The sequence below is a fragment of the Panthera pardus genome, unplaced genomic scaffold (genome assembly GCF_024362965.1).
Source record: "Panthera pardus isolate Hobbes unplaced genomic scaffold, ASM2436296v1 HiC_scaffold_20, whole genome shotgun sequence".
NCBI lineage: Eukaryota > Metazoa > Chordata > Mammalia > Carnivora > Felidae > Panthera > Panthera pardus.
Window position 1 is genome coordinate 9223198 of NW_026526766.1, and position 22173 is coordinate 9245370.

Here is a 22173-nt window from a genome sequence, read left to right on the forward strand (position 1 = left end):
GTAAACTGTCTCAAGGGAAGGAAGGAGGGGAGGAAGGAGGAAGAGGAGGAAGGCAGGAGGGCAGGGGAGGAAAGGAAGGAAAAGGAAAGAAGAACCTGGCATCTGTCCGCATAGGGAAATGGCATTCACTAACGAACACTGGCGAAATGGTCCATAAATGACTAAAGGAATAAACTGATGAAAGGAACGGAGGCCCAGCAATTAATGTAGCTGAACAGTGCTTTTTATTTTGTTTTGTTTTTAAAGAATTACAATTACAGGTGCATTCAAGAGTTCAGAAAAGCAAGGGAGTTATGGAACAGTCAGATGCGATTTGGGTGCGGTCCTAAAAATCACATTTCGCAAATTGCGCCAAAAACGCGGCTCTAGGCAGACCCCGGTCTTGTTCTGCAGCAGTCTTGCTGTTGAAACCCTTGCCTTGCAAATAACAGCCAGCAGCCTGGCCAGTCCTGATGTGAGCTGAAAGGGGCACACATTTTTCCTTAATGACCTATAAAGCACATTTCAGGCTTAATCAGTGCATCTCAGGAACTTAAGTTTTTTTTTTGTTTGTTTGTTTGTTTTTTAACTACATATTAGAAAATGTTTCTAAAAACATTGCGGTGTGTGTGTCTGGTGGGGGGGAGCCACTCATCCCACCTAATAAAAAGTAGTAAATACTAAGATTCAAGAGAGCATTTTTCTCATGCTAACAGAATAAAGGGATATGTAATCATCCAGCTTATCAAAATGCACTTAATAACTTAATTTAATGCAATTTTCCACATTAGACCTCAGGAGTTTAAATTGATTGCTATGTATGGACCTAAAATAAGAAGTCTTCTCCCTCTTCCCTCCTAGGTAAATTTTTACTTACTTCAAAATTATAAATAAGATTAGCAATGCTACCAGATGAATTAGTAAATGAAAAAAAAAAAAAGAAATAAAGCTCACTAAGCTGTTAAAACCTCTGCATTCTTCTGGGTATTTGCCATATCTTCTCTAAGAAAAGTTAAAATCATTCAATGGCAACAAAATAATAGTCTATATACTTCAGAACCCCTTAATAATTAACCATACAAAGACACACATTATGAAAGATGAGACATATTTATTCAATTTCCAGCAAATACCGTTTGGAAATGGGCTTCAACTGACAATGCAGGGAGAGTGTCAGCAAAAATTTTGACATGAGGAACGTGAGAAAATAGAGCAAACTGCTTAGGAAACTGTGTGTTGTGTGTGTGTGCACGCGCATGTGCATGTGTGTGGGCATATGTGCAGGTGCGTGGGCACATACATGAGCATGTGTGTGTGTGTGTGTGTGTGTGTGTGTGTGGTGTTACTGTTGTTCTTCTTTCCCCTTTCCTGTGAAAGTAGGTAAAACTTTCCAAAATACATAGAGCTACATAATCCTGAGGCAATCTGTAGCCCCTGGGTCTAGTGGGGGGGATGAAAAACTCTGGAGAGAAAAATGCATTTTTAAAAATTTTCTATTTTAAGCATTGTAGACAGTACTATCATAATAAAGAGATTCTTTTCATCTAAGTACTTTCTGATTTTTTTTTTCTGAATGGGAAAGTCTTTTACATAATGTATCGCGTTTCATAATAATTTATATTTAGAGTTTCTTTTATCCATACATAAGAAACCAATCTCTAAACATTAAATCTCAGGGTCGTTAAGCATGGGAATGAGTTATGGAGGGACGTTCTAGAATATTTTCTCCCTAGAGGTCTTTAAAACAGGGTAGATTTTCCCTTGGGATTGTTTTAGATATGATCCAGTCCAAAGAGAGGAGACAGAGATTTCTAACAGTTATGTTAATTCTCTGATTCTTTTTTTTTTTTTAATTCTCTGTGATTCTATAAATCTCCTTAGTAGACTCAGGAAACTGGTATATTTAAAGACTTGGTATAAGCACACTAAATAATCAACTGAAAACATTGAAGCCCTCTAAAAACACTACCAATTTGAACAAAAACAAAATTTGGGTCTTAGTGATAAGATAATAATTACTTTACACTCAGTTCTGAAAGGGATTTTCCTCCTTTCCAAGTTTAAATAATTCATCAACAAAAGCCATAACAGGGCACTGGGGTTACGCATTCCACCCGTTCCGGGAGCCTTCTTCTTTAGCCGATAGCTGGCAAATACCTATGCGGAAGCCTCTGATGACTCCTTGAGGTAAATTCAAGTCACTATTTTTAAAGCCACATTTCAGCAAAGGAAGGTATCCAGAGCATGTCGGATATCCCTGGTTCCACTTCTGGTCATTTTTAGCCTATGACTCAAAACTAGGTCTAACACGCACGCACCAGACTAGACGTCTTTAATCCATTAAGTCCAAAGACATTCTTATCTGGCTGATTGACCCTTAAAATTGAGAAGCAGGGAGAGACCCCAACGTGAACCTACATATTCAAATCTCCAATTTGAAAAGTACTACGGTTTGCAGTGAATGAAATGGGCACGTTTAAAACACCCTGTATCTTCCCAGGTCACCTCAGCTCTACCACCTACTGGTGGTGTAAGCCTGAGCAAGTTGTGCCTCGGTTTTCTCATCTGCAGAATGGGGATAAGAGGGTGGTCGTGAGGTACAATGAGATAATGTAGATTCCACCCTCTGCTCTTGTCATTCTTACCGCTACCACGGCCACAAAGGTTAAGAAGTCTAATTGAATTAATTTCGCTTTCTAGAAAAACCCCACGGCAACAGAAAGGCCTTTTAGGAAACTTGGTAGCGTATTAGCTGGCAACGTTGGGAGTACGCTTTTCTCCAGCAAACTTCAAAATGTCTCTACAGTTTACAACAACTCAGCACAAATACTCAGATAAGTCAGCTTGCCATGTGCTTCCTGCTAATCTGCTATCAGAGCCACTTACAAGCAAATTCCTTTCCTCACTAAACACCGCAAGTTCACTTACTGCGTGGGCCTTTTTTTTTTTTTTTCCCCTCCCTCCAATAGATTACATAACAACTTCTATTTACAGAGGCCAGGGAACTGAATGCAGCTTGCAGCAACTGGACGTGCCTGGAATGTAACTACCTGTTCATCAGGCTTCCTGCCTGTCCCGCAGGCGGCTTCCACACCTGAGGTGCCTGGCTGGCTGGGCTTCCTATCGGCAGAAACCATCTCTGCAATAGACACTCGTGGTCTGCCAGACGATAAGACTTCTCCCTGGTATCTTCAAACGCAAAACAAATTACATTCCCTATCTTATCGCCTACCCGCCCCCCAACATAAACAATTTAGGCTTAGTTGCCAAGGCTCCAAATGTGTCTGTTTTCCCCTGAACTCCCACCTTGGAAATCTAGGCAGATGTATTATGTCCTGATGTCCCTGAGAGTCTCCCAGGGCAACCAAGGTGTGTGTGTGTGTGTGTGTGTGTGTGTGTGTGTGTGTGTGTGTGTTGGGGGTGGGGGGGATTGTTCTCGGACGGATCCCTATGCCTGATGTTATGAAACAGGGAAACTGAGCCTGGGTGGCTCAGTCGGTTGAGCGTCCAACTCTTTGATTTCGGCTCAGGTCATGATCTCACATCAGGCTCCATGCTGACAGCGTGGAGCCTGCTGGGATTCTCTCTCTCCCTCTCTCTGTCCCTCCACCACTCGCTCTCTCAAAATAAATAAACAACAACAACAAAACAACAGGGAAACAAACTTATGAAAATACCTGAGTCTCGCATGTACAGAATTTCTGTTCATTCAGAACTCACTGTCTTCTGGCACACTAGGATAGTTACTCAATATTCTGTGCCTTAAATAGGTATTTAAGTGGTTTCCGTGGGTTGGAAAAAAAAAATGTAATGAAGTGTATTTATTACATTGAGGATACCTGTAAGTTTTAGATACTAAAAGGAGGGGCGAAGCAGGAGAGAGACAGGCACTAAAGAAAATTGGCAGTGAAACTTTTACTTTCTATCGTAAGGTCCTTTACTCCATATACACCAAAAAAACAAAACAACAACAAAAAAAACACCCCCCAAACCTTTTTTATTACAGTTCCTAATTTTAATTTTGCTTTAGTCTCTATAAAATAAAAAAATAAATCAAAATGAAAAGGGAGATGATGGGTTACATTTGCACAGAGCCCACAGCAGGCAAAGGTTGAAGAATTATTTGTTCAGTGCACAACTCCTGCAGTCAACCAGTAATTCTCTAGCGGTGCCTATGATGATATATGCCACTTTGGGTGAGTTACAACTCTGGAGTAGGTTTGAGGCAGACCACCCCAACCAAAAAGATTCTCCTCACACATGAATAATGCTACAAAGTGGGACAAAAGAAAAATGGAATCGTAGCTACCTCTAGGTAAGTGGACACACTTAAAACTTATTGTTTCCTGAAATATTAGTAGAGGGATTTATACACAACAATACATTTTTTTTTTAATTAGGGAGGGATGGAGGTAAACAATAACAAGAAAAATAATATTAACTTAGAAAAAATATTCTTCTTTTGACTTGTCCTAAATGCCAACCTCCTCCCCACCCCCAACAAAAAACAATACCAAAAACAAAAAAAGTCTTTGTCAAGGAAGATTGTCATTTCCCTCTAAAATCTGAGATTTGGGGACAAGTTCTGCAACAATGTCAGGTGTAAGCCCCTTCCCAGAGGCAGAAATGGATCTGCTCTGTTAACAGGTTATTTCTTCCAAAGTTACCCATGGCCTCCTTGCCCCCTCTGGCATGAAACACTACCTGCCCTAATATTTTCGCTTGTAATGAAGCCTGCTTTCTAGAAACACGAGACATGAGTGGTGAGTAATAAAATGAGTTCCTCCCGACAACAGGGGCCTGGTGAGGGAAGGCCCAAGCATCGGAGACAGAAAAGACATGGAGCCCTCTCTTCTGGAGAGGGTCCAGAAAGCGCACCCAGGATTGTGTTGTACTGGGGCATGGAGTGGTTGCTCTTCCCAAGCATCCAGACAACCACGACTTCGTTCCCTAAGTTCTACTCCGTCACTGGGTCTGCTTATTCGAACTTCGGGTGAAAAGGTATCTGAAATGAATTGATTACCTTCCTGCCTTCTTAAGGGAGGCTTTGGGATGTTTTCCTGCTGAGCGTAGGTCATTAAAAAAAAAAAAAATACCAATGCTCATGGAGGTCTGTGATGAGATGGCACCCCAGGACACGCATCGAGGTGCGGTGACAGGTGCCTACTGACAGGGTCCCACACCACTACCTCTTGGGAGGTGCTTAACTATCTGATTCCTGTCATTCCATCTCTACTGGAAACTGCCCTGAGATGTGGGTTATCGAGATGTGCCAATTTCCTTGACGTTGTGTCTAAAGAGCAAGTTAAAAGGCTCTACATAAGGAGCGAAGATGTTTTTCCTTTTGACACACACAGGAGTAAAATGCTTGCATCTGGTGCCCAGAGTTTGGGATGGGGTTCTTTCCCTGGTGGTGAGCTCCGTTGTGATGAGGGAGCCAGTACGGGGCAGCAGTTAAAAGACGTGGGCTCTTGAGGTCAGGCTGCTGGTATGTGAGCCCCGACTCGCCATGTTCTGGATGTAAAGTACTCATCGCTGAGCATGATGCACGAGGCATGCCAGTAGGTGCGCCCTAAGTATAAGCTATGCACCCAGAGACGTGCGTGTATTTCTTTCTTTCATCTGGCTGCCTTCCCCAGAGCTGGAGTTATGCCATTTTAAAACCTCTAAACGCATCAAATATGCAAACTACCATTTTATGCGTGGTTTTCCTCTACGTTTGCAGACCCTAGAGGTTCAGTGCCATAGGATCCTTCATCTACCAAAGCGCCATGGTCACTACAAAATGATCTGAATCTGACATGATCCTTTCTTACTCTTTCAAATCCATTCCTAAGTATACAGCCACAGTTAACAAGGTGAGTTTATCCCTACCAGAAGAGAAACACAAACTCTGAAAACAGAGTACTTCATCATCATCATCATCATCACCTGAACTCTTCTATACTGCTTCAGTCCCCAAACCTAGAAAAAGTACCCACTTCCTGCACCGATTGTGTGCAGGAATCAGCATGTCGTGGCCTGCCCTAAGGAGAGGGAACCATTCGCAGGAAGGATGTCAACGTCAAGGAAGACCCTGGGAATTCAAAATTCCCTGGGATTCAAAGCTCTAATCAGGACAGAACCATAAACTCTTTGCTTACCTGGTGGTTAACAAAAAAAGTCTGCCAGAGAAAATAAAGTGCGTGGAAGCTCATTCCCTAGCCTCCTGCACCTCTGAATTCTATCAGCGGGATCAAGCCAGACCACCAGAAGGCCCTGGAAAGGACTATCTCATCTCCACCTGTTACATAACAGCACAGCTTAAGCTTTGATGCCGGGGTATATATAAGAAATAGGCCATGTGGATTCTGTTACTCGGTTTATTATGAACAAATGTCACTGATGCCTGTCATGCAGTGTCTTTTATAATAATAATAATAATAATAGCGGTAATTAAAAAAAATAATCCCACCCGGAGAATCTATTTTATTGCCTCATGCTAGAAAACGCTCCGTTTTCCTCTGAGACACCCGTGAGCTACTTGCTTCTGAACGGTGAGGATTTGGTACCAGACCCTCCCCCCCACCCCACCCCTTTCCTGACTGCCCGGAAACTAGAGTCCACTTGCTCGGAGGCAACAGCCATTGGAGCTCTTGTCGGCCCGTGTCCCTGACCTCCCTGACCCTGATTTCTATTCCCTTTGCTTCTGATTTCCTACCTGACCATGATTTTACTGCAGGTGTGCTCCTTGGAAGCCTCCCTCAATGCTTTTCGCAACACAAACCAGGTAGAAATAAATAAGTCAACCAACCTAAGATGGCTCGCGGGGACCGGATTCTGGGGGCGCATTTTGGCGATGGGACGCACCGCGTGCAGGGTTCTTAACCTGGGGGTGGGGGGCGGTGTGCACGGGCTTCCGACAGGCCTTGAACCTCTTGGAAGAGAATGCAGAATCACGGGGGACACACCGCCTCCTGCCTCAGACTCTACGGCACAGGAGCCCAAGGATCCTGGCCAAGTGAGCGAAGGAAGACACGACAGCCAACGAGGTACAACAAAGGGCTAAGTCAGCCCTGGGCTTCGGGCGACCCAGCGCTTGCGCACCAGGAGCAGTCCTTATCCGAGCCGGAGCACCGCGTTATTCATTGGGTGGCACGTTAACCTACCAGATGGTCTGTTGTAGTTAACAAGGGCCTGCTGCTGCGGCTGCTGTGCCTGCGGCTGGGGCTGCGAGGGCGGCTGGGGCTGCGGCTGCGGCTGCTGCATGCCGGGCAACGTCCTTTTCCCCTGCACTGCAAGCTGCAGCGTTTCGGGGAGGGGCTGGCCGCGGGCCAGCATTTTGTAAGCTAAAATCTGAGCTCGCAGCTGATGCAGCTGGACGGGGCTGAAAGGCGAGGGACCTCTGTTGGGCTGGCTCATCGCCTGCGGATCGCCCGACAGGAGGGGCCCCGGCTGGCTGGGCGGCATCTGGGGTGGGGTCGGGCCGCCCCCCGACATAGGACTGGAGACGTGCTCTGGGGCTCCCAGCGGAGACGGGTGCGGCGACATGTAGCCTGGAATAAAACAGGAGAGGAGATCACACGCTGCCCCCAGTGACCCCCGAGGGCCAGGCATTCCTGGCTACTGGGATAATTTTCTGCAACAGCACTGCCTGTTTAGAGGAATGTAGGATATATACCATTCAATAATCACAGAAGTACATGGAATTATCAAATTTCTATACACCAGAGGCACATACATTAAAATTTTCTAGGAGTCACATTAACAGGTAAAAGAAACAAAGCTCATTTTAATAATGTTTCACTGACATCAACAAACCCCAAAATAGTATCATTTCAAAATATAAAAATTATTAGACATATTTTACATTCATTCTTTTTTTTTTTCATACTAAGTCACAACACACCTCAATGAGTAGAAGCCACATGTCGAGTGATCAAAGACCGCATGTGTCCTAGAAGGTAAACTGTCAGTGGCTGCCATATACCTAAACGAAAGGCACCAGGGGAGAGCAGTATACATTAAGACTGGCTTCAGCTGACAGAACAAAACCTGGAGGTGGGTTCGATATCGCAAAAGGGAATGAAGAGTCTCTTATGAGGACAGCAAATGATTATCTGGTTTATTATTATGCACAATTATGGAGGGCCTCCACTGTTGTAGGCACTACCCAAGTTGAGCGCTCCCTCGAAACAGAGCCTGACGAAAGGATTGAGTGTGAGTGATTTGGGCGAAAGGTGCGGGGATACTGGCAGGGGTATAAAAAGGTGGCATAAGGCAGGGACGGCAGCTGCTAGAGTGGGTATCTGCAGATTCATCTCTGGTAGACGCTCAGGGACATAAGGTGAAATAACTTGCCTCCAAATTATCCCAGGGAGCTGGGGGAGGAAGAAACTTGAGGTATTTACACTCTCAGGATCATCAGTCACTGCTTATGTCACCGGTGACGACTCTGGGGGATCATTGGTCCCCAGGGACTCTTCTAGCTGTGGGTAAGAGGGACTGAAGTCAGCTGAAGGCAACATGGTGATCTGGCCAGCGGCTTTTAGGCTAGTGTGAGCACAGACATGGTAAGGAGAATTAAAAGGATAGGAGTGGAGTACACATTTCTTTAATCCCCACAACATCCTCAGAGCCTATGTGTTGTCCCCTCATTTTCAAATTTTTATTTTTATGTATTTTTTAAATGTTTATTTGTGAGAGAGGGAAACAGAGAGCATGAGTGGGGAAGGGGCAAAGAGAGAGAGGGAAAGAGGATCCAAAGGGGGCTCTATGCTGACAGCAGACAGCCCGATGCGGGGCTTGAGCCCATGAACCGTGAGATCACGACCTGAGCCAGTGGGACACTTAACCAGCTGAGCCACCTAGGCACCCCCACCTCATTTTTTTTAAAATAAGGAAACTGAGGCTCAGAGTGTGAGTGAGTTACCCAAGGTCACACAATGAGATCTCTGTAGCTCCGAAATTCGAACCAAAGCCCGTGTGATTCCAATGTGTACATGTTCTCTCCAGCGTCTAATATTAATCTGGTTTTATAAAAAATAAGTTAGAGACTCGAAAGTATCACTAATCCTTCTAGAACCATTTACAATATGACATAAACATGAGAGGAATCTGTTTGGGCTTATAAGAGATCTACATGGGAAACTTAAGAATACTTTTCTTGGGGAAGAAAAGTCAAAAATGCATAAAATACTTCAAGGAACTCATTTTCAGGAGATGAACTGCATATCCCGGCCAAAGAATTCCTGGAAAAACATATGACCGAGCACTATTGCAGGGAGACCCAAGGTGAAGTGAAGGAGGGAACAAGGCGGCCTCCTGCAATCCTAAAGCCTGTCCCGAATTCAAACTAAGCGCTAATTAATCAAATCACTGATGTCCTAAGACACAGTCTAAAATATTAAAGGTCATTGCCTTTTAATAAATGTACTTGAGTCACAATTATCATAAAGGTCATCACACCCGCGGTTATTAGACATCTGCTTTGTGTTTGAGCCCACGTTGGGATTGGGCTGAAAGAGCTCTGTGCGTCCACGTGGGATCACAGAGGCCCAAGAATATCTGACCAACAGTGACTGGGGACTCAACTGTCACCATGTGCAAAACTAGAGGGGGAAAAAGGGATGTAACTTCTTGTATGTCGAATTGCCAAGGGAAACAAATTTCGTCTGATCCTCTAAGACAAGGGTAGGTTCTGTCCAATCAAAGGGTGGGAGAAGTAGAGCTCCATTCAGAGAAATTCTGCACTGAGGATCCACTGACTCCTGTTCTCCAAATCCCTACTTCATAAGGAAATGCAAAACCACTCAGCCACTAGGGTTCTAGTTAGTCATAGAAGTTGGCCAAGAAAATGCCCTTGAACCTGAAAGCAGCCTACAGGGCCAGCAGACATGTACAGCCCAGTATGCTGCCACTTAAAACAGAAAAGGTTTAGATGGGACCCACAATATACACCTAACTTTGTCATGAACATTCTTCCTTCTTTTTTTTTTTTATTTTTTTTTTAACCTTTATTTATTTTTGAGACAGAGAGAGACAGAGCATTAACGGGGAAGGGGCAGAGAGAGAGGGAGACACAGAATCGGAAACAGGCTCCAGGCTCTGAGCCATCAGCCCAGAGCCCGGCGCGGGGCTCGAACTCACGGACCAAGAGATCGTGACCTGAGCCGAAGTTGGACACTTAACCAACTGAGCCACCCAGGCACCCCGGACATTCTTCCTTCTTAATGAGGCTTACATTTGCCCCTTCATTGTAATGCTGGCGCAAAATGGGAATTTGTTCATTAGGAAGCAGCTTCCTGACACCGTTTTGGCCAACCCTCTACCTACCACAGAGGGAGAAACCTGCTACCAAAAACTTCCTGCTGACATTTTCATAGTAGGAGGGATACTCCTTCTACATTAAAATGGGTCATATGTTTCCCGTCTTCTGGTCTCTCCTATTTTCTTCAGGTCATCAATTATAGCTTACCCCAAGATAAGTCACAGGATGCCTAATACAATGGGCCAAAACACCAGACAATCCAGTCTAAACTCAACTGTTAACCAAATTGCTCTTTTAAACTGTGGAGTACAGGCAAGACGAAGCAAGGGAGGAAGGTGAGACAGTTACATCAGGGACAGTGATTAAGTTTACCTCAAATTCACTACGGAAGAAGCTGAGAGAGGAATAAAAATCATTTTCCAGAATTCGTCAATGCAACCAAGTTTCACCTCAAATGTGACAAGAAGAAACTGGGGATGGGAATTTTTTCCCCCCAGAAAATACAGGGGATGGTAATAGAATCATTCTATCACAGTATGACGTTAAAAATGTGACAGTGTTTCAGCTAAAGAGAGATTTTTTTTTATCCTACATTCCATAAAACTTCAGGAAAAAACAGAATCTAAATGATGATACAACATAACATATTTTAGTAATTATCTTTAGTTGAGAAAACGGGGTGAGGAAATTGCCTGAGAGTGAATATACATTCGTCTGCAAGATCCCAGTGTCGATATGGAGTGTACTCTTTTTGAACTAGTCTGATTTGCTCATTCGAAAGTGGTCCAAAAGTGGCAGTTTTACTTCCCTGGTCTTCGAGGGCCAATATCTCCCCAGTTTCACCTTGCCTCAGACAGAAGCAGTCACATCTCTCCTTTTAACAATCTTGAACTTATAAGTGCCAATTTTTATATGAATTTTCTCTTTGCACACACACACACACACACACACTCACACACACACACACATTAAGTATTATATACTTGCCTTGGAAGACTTTTTCTATCCAACGGACTAAAAATAAACAACGTTATCACTGAGACCATAAGGTACACAATTCAGTATTTATTGAAGGAAATGGTTTTCCTTCTCAACCAATACCTTAAAATAACCTAATATGTTGCTAGGTAGTTAAAGCTGGCAGCCTTCCAATCAATGCCACACCTCTCTATACCTGTGTGTTTATAAATGGCTTTTTACAATGGGGTTTTTAAAGAGACATGCTATTACAGAGTCTAAATTCTTTTTAGATCATTATATAGAATAAGACTCCATTATACCAATACTACTTTACTCAAAACTATGCTTTTAAATAACTCATTCCCCAGCCTGCAATGCACTTTGCTAGTTTGGAGAAAAATATTACGTGCTAATTCTGATTCCATTTAAATGCAGACCTCTACATTTCCAAGTAATTAGAACTTCCTAAAATTACATAAAAATTAGTATCTATTTAGAATTATTGACTTGTGAATGCATCAGGTCACTTCTCTGCCTACATGAATGAAATTAACTAGGTATCTATCCAGTTGTGTGCTAGATCCTGTGCCAACGTCTTGGAGATTCCAAGCAGAATAAGAGGAACCAAGCAATGAGAGCAATTCTAAGATACATAAAAGTAAAAATGCTCACGTAAAGTTCATGCATTGGAAGTGTTTTGTGTTGGGAGTTTTGCTCGGACCCTATGACTAGAGGTACTGCAAAGCTGGGAGCAGAGAGAACAAGCACCTGGCTTCGAGAATTACTGAATGTCACTCGTCTACATCTCCCAGACAGTACAAATGAGGTCTATATTGGCTCTGTGAATGCACCTGGCTTGCACCTGGCTCCTTAATATTTAAATGTTAAACCTGGAAGTGCTGTCTAAATCCATTCTTGAACACTGAATGGGTCAAATGTTTTCTTCCTATACTGCAAAAAGTCCCAATGAATCAGGCTGCTTTTCTGACAACACATGGTAGTCAACATTTGGTGAGTCCTCTGTGACCCTTAGACCTGCCTGCCATCAAAATTCAGGTCGGAGTCTGGGATATTCAAAACCTGCTTAAACATTAATGACGATACACTCCTATGCCTCCATGATTTGCTTATTTAATGTATCTGTTAAAATTGTGAACACACTTCTCTAAATCCTCAGTCAAAAAATCTCTCCTCGGATGGATGGATGGCTGATCATGAATAGAGAAAAAGACTACATATATTAAACTACAAAGGAGTATGCACACCAACACATAAACCACAAACTTTGAATTATATATCAACATATTAGGGTTAACTGGTCCTAGATGAATGCATGCCCTTGCATGCTGAAATGATCATTAAATGACTGTGAAAACAGGTTACATTGTACTCAAAGACTTGGCCGTATCTTTACTATGTCTTAGGGAAGAAGGCACCAAGGAGAAGAGAAATATACCATAGATTGATTGGCCATTGTTGTGAGTTGAATTATGTCCTCTGCAGAGATATGCTAAAGCCCTAACCTCTAGAACCTATGAATACAACCTTATTTGGAAACAGGATCTTTGCAGACGTAATCAAGTTAAGATGAGGTCATAATGGATTAAGACCCTAAACCAATGACTAGTGTCCTTATGAGAAGAGCGAAATCTGGACACAGGCACAGACACTCAGGAAAAATGTCACATGGAGACCAAGACACATTGGAATGAGAGATCGACAAGCCAAGGAGTGTCAAGCTCTCAGCCACCAGAGGCTGGGAAGAGGCAAAACAAGATTCTTCCCCAGAGCCTTCAGAGAGAGCACGGACTTGCTGATACCTTGATTTCAGGTTTCCAGACTCCAGAACCATGAGAGAATAAATTTCTATCGTTCTGAGCCGCCCCCCACCCCCACCCCACCACCGGTTGGTGGGAATTTGTTATGGTGGCCTTAGGAGACTAATGCAGCCACCCACCAGCAACGACAGGTAATTCCGCTGCCAGAAAAAAGCCACCTTACAGACAACATAAGAGCATGCAATCCAAGGGACACGGTGGCTCATCTTACCTTCACATCTATGCTGTCATTTGGAGGCAGAGCTGGATTCTCCTTCTGGCCCCGTCACTTACTGGATGTGTAAACTTAGGAAAACACGGTAAATTCTCGGAGCTTTAACTTCCCGTCTGTAACACTGGGGTGCCCTAATTTACCTTACAAGATCACGAGAAAGAATCTGCATAAAGTACACAAAGCACTCTGTAGACTGCTTGGACGCAGGGTGGCTAGTAGAATTTATTAGTATTTTGGAAATAAAACTGTCCATATAAATCATAGTTGTGTTGGCGGGGGAAGGGGGAAATGAAGCCTGCAGGACTCGATCTCCCTTAGACACATTCTTTGGAAACCACAGTTAAAATAACCAATAAGAGGGGCGCCTGGGTGGCTCGGTCAGTTGAGCACCTGACTTCAGCTCAGGTCATGATCTCGTAGTTTGTGGGTTCGAGCCCCGTGTCAGGCTCTGTGCTGACAGCTCAGAGCCTGGAGCCTGCTTCAGATTCTGTGTCTCCGTCTCTCTCCGTCCCTCCCCTGTTCATGCTCACTCGCTCGCTCGCTCTCTCTCTCTCTCTCTCTCTCAAAAATAAATAAATATTAAAAAAATAAATTAAATAACCAATAAGAAAGATGAAAGTCTATGGAACTGAGCCAATGTCAGGTGTGGAGCAGACACAAACCTTGGCTGTGTTGATCCATCGGACTCTGGGGAGGACCCATGCCTGGGTGCGGTGGCCGCATACCGGTGCCCTTCATGGATCCACAATGGATATCTTCTACAATCCCCTTGTCGTGCATACCATCGATGGGCTGAAACATGTCAAGGACGTCAGTTAGATGTCACTTCAGCTACAAAACATATAGTTGGACCTTGAAGATCCCTCATGTTTAAAGTCTTCAAAATTGTGGCACAATTTTCTCTGGCTCACATGACAATCATCTATTTTTATACCTAGACTACCTGTATTATTATAGGTCTTACATATATTTTATAGATGGGCACAAAAAAATAAGACTATATCAACAAGGCTAGCAGAACTATCTGTAAGTCAAAGTTAAGGCTGTAAACAGCTGGATTTTTTTTTTTTTTTGGTAATGTCAAAAGCCTATAGATAAAAAGTCCTGCTCACAAGGGAGACAAATAGAAGTTATTCTTCTAAACCATTTTAAGTAAGTTCTGAAACCTGTTGTACATTGAAGTTATAGTGCAAAGTCAGAAGGGAGACTATTTGAAACATCTGTGATGGTCTATTTTTTGGTAAGTTTTTTTTTTTTTTTCCCCCATCAGGGAGGAAAGAAGACTATGGAAAGTTTAAAAGTCGAAATTGGAAAGTTCCATGCAGTTGGGAAAAGAGGAACAGCCGCAGTGGAGCAGACTACTTCAAGGGAAGGAAGGTCCAATGGACAAAGCTATACCCTGGAGAGAAGAGGTCCTGAAAACGTTTCAAGGCAGAGTTTGGAAAAAAGTTAAGAACGCAGGGACTGTTCACAGGACGTGAGGCCTCGTATGTAACAGGCACATGATAAAGAGCCATTGAGCTGACATTAATCCAATCCAGAATTGGGCAACGGAGCATATGTTTGAAAAAAAGGAAAAGTCTATTCCTCCCCACACTGGAAGAGCAATTTTCAGAACAGCCTGAAAGAAAGATTTCCAGGAGTTTATAGAAACCAAATGACTTCAAGTAAGAAAGTATGAGTGTTTGCAGTTTTACAGAAAGGAAAGTTAATTTCTGCAGAGTCAAAAGCGCGCACTTGAAAAGAGGAAAAATTTACCATAAAGAGGATGTTCAGAAGAAAAATGGGAAGAATTTGGGATAAAGAGTGTCTCTGAGTCTGTTAAATAGTAATAATAGGGAAGAAATCAAGGCAACACAAGCAGATGTATTTAGGCCACTTGTTTATTTATTTCCAGCGATGTTGAAAAGCGAAAAGCTGAATCTCAGAAGGAGAAGGAGGAGAAAGACAAGGAACAAAGCTGCCTGTAAAAGGACTCTAAAAAAGGGAAGGCATCTGGTCAGCAGGTGTGAACTCTAGGCGCTTAAACAGGTCCCCACGCAGGGCATCATCAGAGGGGCTGGGATTATGGAAAAGCAGGATGGCAAAAAAAAAAAAAAAAAAAAAACAAAACAAAACAAAAAAAAAACTCAGCAAAGCAAAAGAAAATGAAACAAAAAGGAGTATCAACGGGGCAGGGGGCGGTGTGTGGAAGGGAAGACAGTATGGGAAAATGTGACAAAAACACTAGGTCACAAAACAGAAGGGACCAGAAGAGATAATCACCAAAAAAATCAATCCAGTGCAAAAACCTACCACGGACCCAACACTCAGTCATACATTCAAATGCTTAAATGCTTAAATAATACTAAAGCCTAGATAAAGCTTTCCTTCACACTTTATCTTTCATTTGGGAGGCAAGACAGCCTCAAACCGTCCTGGAATTCTTTCACCCAGTTGGACTAAGGCCTATTAGTGACAGATCAGACCTATAATAGCTCCCAAATTAATTTAATAGGGACACAAGACAATGTAATGACTTCAGTATGTCTGTATGTTCAATATGTCTCCTAAAGACGACGATATGAAAAACAAGCAGCTTTATTTCTTTAGATACCTGAAACGCTAAAAACATGTTTAAAAAAAAAAAAAAACCCAAAAAACGAAAAAGCAGAGAGAGAACCTGGGGATATTATAGGGATAGGCATGGTATGTCATTAAATGAAAAGAGGAAGTTTCAGAGTAATTAATAGTGATGCTATGATTATTCGATTATGGTAAAAGGAAAAACAAACAGAGAAAGTCAGACCTATATATGCAGATGTGTGCTTACACAGTACTTTTACTGAACAAGGAGAAAAGTAAGGCTGGGAAAGTAAGCACAAAGCTGTTACCTGGGGTGAAGCCAGGATTAACCATTTCTTTCTTTTTTTTTTTAATCGTTGTTTAATGTTTATTCATTTTTGAGAGAGACAGAGTGTGAGCAGGGGAGGGGCAGAGAGAGAGGGAGACACAGAATACGAAGCAGGCTCCAGGTTCTGAACTGTCAGCACAGAGCCTGATGCAGGGCTCGAACTCGTGGGCTGTGAGATCCTGACCTGAGCCGAAGTTGGACGCTTAACTGGCTGAGCCACCCACACGCCCCTAACCATTTCTTTCTTTAGCTCAGTATGGTTTTACTTTTCAAAAGAAGTATATATTACTTTCCTGATTTGAAAATCATCACATAACAAAATTTGTAAAATAAAATAATAAATAAATAAATAAATAAATAAATAAATAAATAAATAAATAAAATTTGGGCTCTGATGCTTTACCTTAAAATGGGCCTGTATAGTCCTACACAGTTAGAGGAAAGACTTGCTTTATTTTGCTGGAATCTTTCTGTTTTAAACCAGCATCTTCCACGGCTTGCCTACTTTATACCAAGGGGCAGCCCCACCACGCCTGTCATCTACCTGTGACGACATCCAAAAAGGGGATGGAAAACCTCTATGTGTCTCATCGGGTACAGCCCTGAGGTCACGTGCTGTGGCCTCACTGATTTCCACTGGCTAGTAGAGCAAACTCCCACAGGCCCTTGCTGGCTTTCTCCAAAGGCTGCTCTCCCTTCTCTGCATCTCCCTCAAAGGCCTGATGCCAAGTTGTACTGATAAGATCATCCCTGCAGCAACAATCCAAGCCTCATAAACAGAAGATTATTATAACCCTAGTCCAGAAACGAACAGATAGGGACCTGCACTCTGCAAACTCCCAGCCCTCTTCCAAAATCAGAGTAAAGCCACTTGACACGGGGATAGCATAGTGCATTTTAGGGATTCCCAAGAAACTATTTTATTTCGATACAGTCTTTTAAAAACATCCCTTAGGAAATGACTTGTTTTCTTTTCACTCTGTGGGATCTCTTTTTTTTTTAAATAAATGTCAACATTTTTAGGGAAGGGTCAATTTCAATACCTCCATTCGCGGATGATATGTTATTTAACATCTACGGTTGGAAAAGAACCAAGACTCGCTCACTAATACACTTACTCACCAGGCCAAGGTACCTGCAACCTACAAATCACAGACTGTCAGAACTGCATATTCTATCTAGTCTTTTGCGAAAACCCAAGATCTGATCTTCCTGTACAACATCTGTAACAATAAAAAGAGCCTCAGAACGTATGTTTTTAATAACATACAAGATAAAACAGAGTCCTAGCTTGATTCTCTTGTTAACAATAGTAGGGGAAAAAAAAAGAGAGAGAGAGAGAGAGAAGGGGGGGTTATCAGGGATATTAGCCATCCATGACTCAGAAGACAAGAGTGAACAAGAAAATGAACTCTTACCTTATGCATTTGATGTATGCCTTCCTGCGGGAAGTCGGCAGACCCCATTGTTGGCATAGGGTGTGAGACACTGGGAGGTCCGGGACTCGGCCCCATCATACTGTGGACAGAACCTGGGGATGGTCCGGGTCCTGGACTAGGTCCAAGAATTGGTCCAGGAGAGGGTCCGGGCCCTGGCGAGGGCCCTGGATGGGGCATCGCGCCAGGGTCTGTGGGCGTGGACATCTACTTCTCCTGTCTCTGCCAGTCAGTAGAGTGATACTGCATTGGAAAGAAGAAAAGAGAAAGGAATGTCTTAAGCATGATGTTGAGATCAGAATGAAGCAGTTGTTAGTATTTGATGGTGCCATTTCTGTAACAAACATCAAACAGAACTGCCCTGTCTCGTCCAGATGTTTGAGTGAGTGTGATATATATCCATCTGCCCTAGTCTTTATGAAGACCACTTGTTTAAAAGGAAAAAAAAGAACACTCTAAATGATTCCCCAGAAAGATATAAATCATCTAAGATACAAAAAAGACTCACTGGAGAAACTCAAATTTAACACATAAGCAGAATTCTAAACAAGTTTGAAATTTATTACCGAAGTCAACAGATGCTGTTCATTACTTACTGGCTTGGGCACCTGACGAATCATTAACCCCCCAAAGCCAGTAAAATATAAAACCCCTAAGAAAGTTTTCATAATCAAGACACGTTTTCATAAGTAAATGAGCATTCGAAACTTCACAGAGAACCCCAGATAGTTAAAAGGAGAAAGAAGTACAATTTCAGAAACTGACAGTGAAAGGGAATGCCCGTTGGGGGGCGAGGGAGAAGCGGGGGTTGCCCGGGTCAAATGGATAGATGGGTCCAAATACCCAACATGTCACAACCACCGGCTGAGACCGAAATGCAGTGTCGGCACATGTACCAAAACAGCTCTGTGCCCGGCACCGAGCAAGCAGCCAGTCCTCATGCAGCCTTATCTTCCCCACCACCTCCACCGTACCAGAAGCGATCAGAAGAAACAGTTTAAACTGCGGTTCCTCCTGCCAGCTAAGTAACTGCCGACCACTTGGAGAGTTGAGGCCACACATTCATCCTCAGCTTCTCTGTGGTCCCAGATTCCCAACAAGAGTCATCCATGACTACTGGATCGGGCCCAGCACAGACTAGGTGTGGAAATTCCGGGGCTCTGATTTCGGCAAACAGTCCATCACCCACACTCCAAGATTTCTTGGCATCCTCCCCCCTCCCTGGGGAAATGCCTCACGGTGTGGGTACATCTCACATCTTGGAAAGGAGCCAAAACGAGCAAATACGCTGTTTCCCAGATTCCGATGGACATCAATGAAGACCACTGGTGAGAGGAAATGTGACACTGGACCTTTCGTTATCGGGGCCCGTGCACCTGTACATGCAAACACTTTTCTGCTCTCAGACAACCTCCCAGAACACAGAATGAGACACCCTAAGTGAATTTGCTTACCCACTGCTTAGCGGCAGGGGTGGAATTAACCATAGGGGCCCAGGCACTCACAGCCAGGGTATTTCCATGCGGTGAAATGAGGTTAAAGGGGAAACACATCGAAAAGCCACATTAGTTCCATTCTTAGCTCCCTGCTTGCTTTCACCTCCTGCTAAATCACTGGAATGCAAGGGTCTTGCTCTTCTGCACTCCTCTGTGTCCCCGCATGTAGGAAGTGCTCAATAAAAAAGAGACGTAGTAGTGCCTGGGTGGTTTGGTCAGTTGAGCATCTGACACTTGGTTTCAGCTCAGGTCATGATCTCACAGTTCGTGGGTTCGAGCCCCACCTCGGGCTCTGTGCTGAAAAGCTCAGAGCTTATTTGGGATTCTGTCTCTCCCTCTCTCTTCCCCTCCCCTGCTCATGCCCTCTCTCTCTCTCTCTCTCTCTCTCTCTCTCAAAATGAATAAACTTTATAATATTAATAATTTAAAAAAAAAAGTGTGAATAAACAGCCCAGGAATGCCAGGAGCAAAGTATTAACAGAGTCAGTTATTTTATAAATAAAAATTAGAGAGTAATCTGTGCCTGAGCTATGTTCACACAAAGAGATCCAAGGAGTGTAGGCAAGAATTTAAGCCATTCTGATAAATGAATTAGGGCCAAAACAGGGAGCAGTGGGAGGCTACCTGGGAGTGATTGTAACAGTATTTTGCTGATCCAAGACGGGACTCAGAACCCAGCTGAAGTGGTTTCTAAAACAACAGGGAAGCTTCAAGGGTGAATTATAGCCTTGGATCCACTAGAGAGCCAAATGTTATTATTTATTCTTTGTGATTAACAAAGCAGGCGGAAGTAACTGTTTTTTGGTTTTGGTTTTTTTTTTTTTTTTTTTTTTGCATGCCACTCCCTCACATATACACTGGTCCAGTCAGCATTTTAAATTTAGGAAGCTGACGTCAATTCAGAGGTACTACAAGTTATAATGTTCTTTCATGTATGTCAGCAAACTAATACACCCCTTTATTTTTTAGTGAATAAAAGGAAATTGCTTACTTCCTGTTATGGTTTACCTTGAAATGGGCTTCAATAGCTGTTACCGTAACCTACCCCAAGTCTGAACAATGAAGATACAAATGCTCGGCCAGGAGCCCCACTTTCCACGTTTCACGTTTTGATCTACGTTCTCCCGAAAAACTGCTCTGTGCATATGTGGTGGCTTTCATCTGGGAATGTGGCAGGATGCTGGGATTATACTTGTATACTGCCCCATAAAAATGCTCCTCATTTTTTGTTAAAGGAAACTACGAAAAGCTTCTTAAAGGGGAAAAGAGATAAGAAAAGGGGACGGAAAAGTACTGGGTGTTTAAGTAGAATGTTAACAGGGGAACGTGTCGTGGGGGAAACTTTTCTAATCAGAAGAGAACCTTCTGAGGCAGGGGCCTGATGCATGTTGTCCGTGAGACAGCACAGGTCAACGAAAGAAAATAGCTGTGAGCCACTGCGGAGTTTAAGAGATGAGGGCCCTTGTCCCCTGCGAAGGGAGGGCAGGAATCTGCACAACCACACTACTTGGATGGGATACTCTGGCTGTTCCGAAGGCACCGGGTGTCCAAAGATCCAGAGAGGCAGATGCTCGTCTTCCCGTTCCAGGACCGTCACCAACTGTGGGGCCCTGGGCAGAGTGCTTTTCCTCTGCAGTCTTTCTGGTTCCTCTTAGCTTGAGAAAGGAGGATCTCCAGGCTCCCCCCAACCTGCCTGTGCAGGACTCGAAGCACCTCAAAGATTTCTGCAATCCTGTGTGCAGTGGCCTTCATGAGGGTCCCTCCAAGGGCCGAACCTGGGCTGTCCCAGGACTCCTGCCTGGCCACCAGCACGCAGGTATAATACTGCAGAGGAGTGACTCTCCAAGAGGAGGCCGTAGCCCTGGCCCCTTCTCCCTCCCTCCTCGTTTCTGCTGGCACCTTTATGGCACACCTCGAGAGGACCTAACTAGACTTGCCCACAGCGCAAAGCAACTCGCGGGGTGTAAACTACAAAGCCATTCGGCTCTCAGGAAGAGGCGCGGGTTATTACCAAAGTCACTGTGGTTAAGGTTTGAAGTCCAGTGTCGGCCAGCTCAGCGTCTCCTTCACCAACATTGCCACGGGTATCCCTCGGAATGGACCCCCTTTCTTTCCGCTTCAAAGCACTGATGACAGGATGCCCACAGGCAGGGATGGGGGTGGGCCCAGCCGGGTTTGGGGGGGGGAGGGGGGAAGGGACGGCTCAGCTCACCTTGATAGGTTGGAGTGACAGGTCTCTGCTCAGACTCTGCTGTTATTTTGTGTTGGGGGGGGGCGGGTAGAGAGGGGAGAGGTGGACACTGTCACGGAAAAGCACAGCATGTTCCACAATTACGTGGCTGATACAATGAAGGAAACGTGTCTGGGGTGCGGGGACAGGGTAAGGCACAGGGGCAGCCCCCATGCACATGTGCACGCACTGCGGAGGAGGGAGGAGTCCCCTGTCCTCCATATAATGCACTCCCCAGAGGGCCGGCCGCTGTGTTCTTGGCCAAGACATCACACCCTGTCTTTTCTGTGTCCTGACCCTGCCTTTACAACGGGGGAGTGTGTGTTTTTAAAATAAAAGTCTTCAGAGCTTCGCAAAGCTGCAGTTACCACAGACACCTTCCCTCAGCCCCAACCTCCTCCCTCTCCCCTGAGCTAAAAGTCCCAGCACAGCCATGAGCAGATTAAATAGGAATTCAACTCCAAGGAACTCTAAGCGTTGCCAGCCTAACTGTGACAACCACGACAAAATACGTACCTTACTGTCGTACCGCAATCAACCAGGATACCAACGACTGCCCCCCTTGGGGTCATATTTAAAGGCACCCGCAAGGGCTTTGCAGTAACATTAGCGACTTCAATTGAGGATACATTTTTGTCACATCCCCAAGGAAAAGATGAGGGCGGGAAGTCAGGAAGGGACCACGCGGCTTGCCCAAAGAAGTCACGTCTGTAAGGAGAGCTTTCTGTCTCTAGCCCCAACCCGGGACTGAGCCACGGGACCCATCAGGCAAGGCCATCCAGCAGGGTGGAGGGCTTCCACTGGGGCCCCCCCAGCGCAATGCAACAATGTGCAGGCAGGCAAAGAGAAGGGCGTGGAAGGGGAGGGATATTTTGCAG

General features: G+C 44.2%; 1 protein-coding gene across 7 annotated transcripts in view; it reads right to left on the reverse strand.

The window, feature by feature from the left end:
* Positions 1–22173, reverse strand: part of SMARCA2 (SWI/SNF related, matrix associated, actin dependent regulator of chromatin, subfamily a, member 2) — a 179874-nt gene that overhangs the window by 147486 nt on the left and 10215 nt on the right. For 6 of the 7 annotated variants that reach the window (XM_053907776.1, XM_053907771.1, XM_053907774.1 and 3 more), the window contains exons 2-4: positions 17552–17812; positions 13903–14032; positions 7128–7514 (exon numbers count right to left, since the gene is read on the reverse strand). In XM_053907776.1, the coding sequence (XP_053763751.1) occupies positions 7128–7514; positions 13903–14032; positions 17552–17776 (742 nt within the window). In that variant the 5' untranslated portion in view covers positions 17777–17812. Of the gene's footprint in view, positions 1–7127; positions 7515–13902; positions 14033–17551; positions 17813–21076; positions 21191–22173 lie in introns of those variants that run through there. The other variant, XM_053907775.1, reaches the window with a different exon arrangement.